Source organism: Sycon ciliatum, chromosome 3 (genome assembly GCF_964019385.1).
Source record: "Sycon ciliatum chromosome 3, ocSycCili1.1, whole genome shotgun sequence".
Lineage (NCBI taxonomy): Eukaryota > Metazoa > Porifera > Calcarea > Leucosolenida > Sycettidae > Sycon > Sycon ciliatum.
Window position 1 is genome coordinate 41,616,610 of NC_088645.1, and position 5,322 is coordinate 41,621,931.

The window sequence follows — 5,322 nt, forward strand, 5'->3', positions numbered from 1 at the left end:
GCTACATGTAACACAAAACGAGAGTGCATGTCAGTGACACGTGCGACCTCCTGAACATTCTCCCCTTCCCGATATGTTGAAAAGTAACATCGAAAAGCATATCGCAACTCAACAAACAAATTGCCAATACGACAAAAGCATTATTCCGAAAAGCTGTTGAAGAAATACAGCAAATGAACAATGTGAACACATTCAAGAAATAGTGAATCAAACTTTCCTTGAAATCAGTTTCACAAACGCCTCCGGCTGGTTGTTGTCACCTAGCCAATGTGACACCAGGGGCTTTAGCACAAGCCAAGCGGACATAGTCGCGTGATAGGGCGTGTCTTCTCCTTGCCGCCCACAAGCACCTTAGCCACTCGTACATGCCCATCTGGACCAGGAAAAACTGCCGTGATTCTTCCCAACGGCCAGTGCCCTCGTGGCGTGTCGGGATGAAGAACTAGTACCATATCTCCAACAGCCAAGTCCCGATTGATCTTGATCCACTTGCGACAAGCATTGAGCGTCGGAACCCATTCCTGTAGCCAGCGCTTCCACACTTGGCGTATTACGTCCTGCACTAACCGCCATCTCTTCTCTGGGCTGAACTCTGTCGTGTCGACGCTCGCAGGTGCAGGCTGCCCGTTAGCGTGTCCCGTCAGAAAGTGCAACGGGGTAAGCGGGGTGTTGTCGTCAGCACTGGCGCTCTGGTATGTCAGAGGCCGAGAATTGAGGAGCGCCTCAACTCCGACAATGGCCGTCGTCAGCTGCTCATCAGTTAAGACGCCTGGAGAGTTGCCGAGAATAGCAGTCAATGCCTTCTTGGCTGCTTTAATCATGACCTCGTGGACTCCTCCATGGTGTGGGGCCAATGGCGGATTGAAATGCCACACCACTCCTCGGTTTGCCAGAGACCGCTGGATGGCATCTTGGTCGAGCTGTTGCACAAGGGCTAGCAATTCCTTGTTGGCTCCCACGAAGTTTGTGCCATTATCGGACAACATCTCTAACGGCAGTCCACGTCGGCCGACCATCCGCGTGAATGCATTCAGAAAGGAGTCGGTGTCTAGTGCATAGCTCATCTCCAGGTGGACGGCACGGCAGAGCAGACAGGTGAACAGGCAGAGGTATCGCTTCTGTTGAACTCGTCCTCGACCTTGCTTGGTCAAGAATGGCCCTCCATAGTCCACAGAACACCGGGCAAACGCGCGCAGTGGAGTTTTCAATCGCATAGCCGGCAAGGGGGCCATCACTTGTTCCACGGGCTTTGCCTTGCGACGACGACATGTATTGCATTCTCGTTCCCACTCGCGGATCATTTCCCGAGCGCCTTCAATCCAATAGTGGGTGGTTAGCGCGGCAAGAGTCTCGTTCGTTCCACCGTGCTGCCGCATCTCATGGTGCTCTTTCACGATGAGACGTGTTACGGGGTGCCGGCGCGGCAATAAGATTGGATGGCGCACATCGAAAGGCAAATTGTCTGCCAGTCGGGTTCGTCCGGACGCTCTCAAGAGACCAGCGTCATCTATCACAGGCTGCAGCTTTCCTAGATGTGACTTGGCCGGTAAGGGTTTGTGCTGCTGCCCTGCTTCAATAACATCCTTGAACTCTTCGTGTTGAGCTTCCAGGATGATGTCGTTCTCAGCCTCACTTAGCTCCGCTACGGTCAGCTCCCCGCTTCGCTTCTCGGCACGGCGACAGTTGTCGAGGAAGCGGTTGACCCAAGCCCAAACTCTTTTGTAACGCAGCCAACTGGAGAAACGATGTGGCGCAAGTCTTCCTTCTCCCCTTCCGTCACCTGTGACGGTTTCTTGCTCGTTAGCAGTCGAGTTTGCCATCAGCGTCACTTTCCTGCTCTCTTGGTCGACCTCGTGTGAGAATGAGGCGGGTCCCACTGGCCACTGCGCTGGTTTGTTGTGCAGGAAGGGCGGTCCCTCCCACCACAATGTACAACTACTTAGCTCCGCAGCCGAAGTGCCACGAGATGCGAGGTCAGCCGGATTCTGTCCAGATGGCACATGACGCCATTGCTGCGGCTGTGTCATCGTCTGGATCTCTCCAACACGGTGCGCTACAAATGGCTTGAAGTTACGGCTTGGACTTCTGATCCACCAGAGAACATCAGCACTGTCGCTCCAGAAGGTCACCTCGGACATTGGCCACTCCAGCACTTGGCACACAGTTTCGGCCAGATGCAAACCGAGAATGGCAGCCAAAAGCTCCAATCGTGGAATGCTAATTGCCTTGAGTGGAGCAACTCGGGTCTTAGCAGCTACCAGGCGAGTCTGTACAGTACAATCCGAGCTTAGGTCCCGGCTGTACGCTACAGCTCCATACGCCACCATTGACGCATCTACGAACACATGGATAGAGCTGTCTCCGGCTGGCCCGCTAGGGAACAGGCAACGAGGTATATTGACGGCAGACAGCTGTGTTGCTCCCGAGCACCACCGTCGAAACTTGTCGGCTAATGGCCCTATCACCTCGTCGTCCCAGTCGACGCCGAGTGCCCAGAGCTCCTGAATTAACACCTTGCCGACTGTTACAAATGGTGCCACAAATCCTAGCGGGTCGAACAGCTTGGCAATTTGACTCACCACCTGGCGTTTGGTCACCTTGTTCACTTCCTGGAAGGCAGGCTGGAATTGGAACACATCATGTTGCGCTACCCATCTGACTCCGAGCGCTTTCATCGTCGGCAGGCTTCCATCATTGAGCTCCAGTGCAGACAGCCGGTCCTCCGCGGGTATCTCGGCTAGCACCGCAGGCGAGTTACTCAGCCATTTCCGTGTCTTCATGCCGGCTGCAGCCCAGATCAGTGACAACTCTTGGTACATTTGCACTGCCAGTTTGTCGTTGGCTACTGAATCAAGAGTATCGTCCATGTATGTGGACTTCAACACACCATTGGCGCCTAGCGGGTGAGTCGACAGATACTTTGATGCATGTTCCTGCGTCACAAGATGGGCGACGAACGGAGAAACATTCAGGCCAAAGACCAGCCGCTCAAACTGATAGACGTCCGGTTGAGCATCGCTCTGCGGTGGTCGCCACAGGAAACGCAAGTACGGTTGATCCTCGGGGTGAATTCGAATCTGAAGATACATCTCCCGAATATCACAGACGATGGCTACGGGGTTGCGTCGAAATCTGAGCAGCACATCCAATAGCTCTCGCTGCAACTTTGGGCCCGGCTCTATGCAGTCGTTTAAGGCCACTCCATCGCACCTTGCAGCCGCGTCAAACACCAGTCGAACTTTGGTTGTACTCTTATCCATCCGGATGACAGGGAAATGTGGCAAGTACCATGCCTTTTCCGCTGAAACTGTTGTCGCCAGTCGCCTCACATAGCCCTTGGCTTCATACTGTTCGATTGTGCTGCTGTATGCCTCTGCAATAGACGGATCACGGTTCAGCCGGCTCTCCGTGTTGCGTAACCTCTTCAACGCCATGCTGTAGTTGCCGGGCAGTTGCGACTTTCGCTCATTCCATGGCAGACGAATCTCGTACCCAGCCCCGTCGAGTTGCCGCATTGACTGCTCAACTTCAGCCTTCACACTGCGGTCTTTCATGTTCCAGGGGGGCTCAGGGCTGATGCCGCCTTGATCAACTTCCCAGAACCGTTGCAAGCAGTTGTAAAGCGGGTTCAGCTGTACGCCACAGTAGGTGCTGTTGGCGCGAGTTGGTCGATCATCATGGTGCAATACAGCTCCGATACATGTCCAACCTAACGGCGTTCTGCGAGCTAGCGGTTCTCCTGGCTTGCCATTGACTTCTTCCAAGGCAGAATGCAATTCACTGTGATCGCTGCCAATTAGAACGTCCACTGATTTCTCGGTGAGAGCCGGGAAGGGAACATCGCGCAGGTGGTCCCATTGCGCTGCCGCATTCGCCCAGTCAACGGCCTTTAAGTTGCTTGCGATGTTATCAATGGTTAGCGCTGTTAATTTGGACTGGAATGTTCCGTCAGCGCTTTCCACTGTGATGTTGACCGGCGTCGTGACGAATGTTTCCGTCAGCCCACTCAGAAGAGAAACCGATGCCTGCTGCGGTCTTCCTGCCACCCTCAACTGGCCGGCAGCTGCAGTGGTTATGTAGGTGGTAGTGCTGCCATCGTCCAACATAGCGTTAACCCGTAGCCGTACTCCTTCATGCACAAGCGACACCGGGAGGATGCGTAACGAGACTGATGGTACTCCACGCGGCCGATCTTCACCCAGATCCGGCTCCCCTTCCGTGATGTCGCATGCTTGGATGGAGCAATTAATAGAGGCTGGCTCTCTTGCAGGTGTTGTTGCCCCTCTTGTGCTGATTGAAGCTGTGGGAGCGCTTGACGATGCTGCATCACTGCTCATGGCTGCTTCAGACAGGTTCCGTTTCTGCTGCGGTTGACGATCATGAAGCAGCTGGTGATGTGTCTGACTGCAGCCACTGACACCGCACTTCCTGTTTCTGGTACAGGATGTCCCTCGATGTCCAGTGCCAAGGCACCTATAGCAGAGGCCTTTCTTCTTTGCTGTTTCCCACCGCCTGCTGGGCGACTCGCTCTTGAAGATGTCACAACTCCATGTGTGATGAGGCGCATCACATACTGCACACTGGATTTTGGCAGCGCTCTGACCAGAGGCCAGGAATGACGACGCGTGGGCTCCGGAGCTGCCACCGAACGTTGGTCGACTTCTTGCAGGGGCTGGTTTAGTCGGCAGCGCCGCTGCATGATGACCATCCGCAGAACTGACTCCGTGGGCCATCTCCGCTGCTCCAGTAGCGAATTCTGCCTCGAGAGTCACCCATTCCAATAGCGTTGGTACACTGCTGGGTTTCGTGTTGTTGTGACGCCAACGGTTAAACTGGGTCAGCATGGGCATGGGCAGCTTGTTTTGCAGCTGTCGGAACAGAAGACCATCGCCCAGCTCATATTCCTTGCCTGCATCCGCCATGTTCACTATCAGCACATCCAGCAAATCGGCGAATTTCTGCAGGTCTCCAGGCCGGCCTGTCCGGAGGGCGGGGAACGACTCTACTTCCTCAAATTGGAGGTTTGTCTGCCTCTGCTCGCCACCAAATTTCCTGTCTAAACGGTTTACGGCAGCTTCGTAGGCATGGGCCGAGTAGCCTAGGCTCTCGATGGCGACCAATGCCTCTCCACCTAAATACTGCTTCAGGTGCAGCAGCTTCACCTCCGGACTTGAGCTTGTCTGCCCAACACAAGCCATGAAGGCTGCTCTCCAGGCACGATAGGCTCTCTTGTTGCCTGTGAACGTTGGAATTTGTATGGGTTTCAGCCGCCGGAATATCTCGTCCGATGACTGCTGATGCCGCGTTTGGCCTGGTGCTACT

General features: G+C 54.6%; 1 protein-coding gene across 1 annotated transcript in view; it reads right to left on the reverse strand.

The window, feature by feature from the left end:
* Window positions 1-284: 284 nt before the first annotated feature.
* LOC135813104 (uncharacterized) overlaps window positions 285-5,322 on the reverse strand; it is a 6,747-nt gene continuing 1,709 nt past the window's right edge. The window contains exon 1 of the mRNA XM_065326322.1: window positions 285-5,322. This exon is cut by the window's right edge and continues 1,709 nt beyond it. Within this exon, the coding sequence (XP_065182394.1) occupies window positions 285-5,322 (5,038 nt within the window).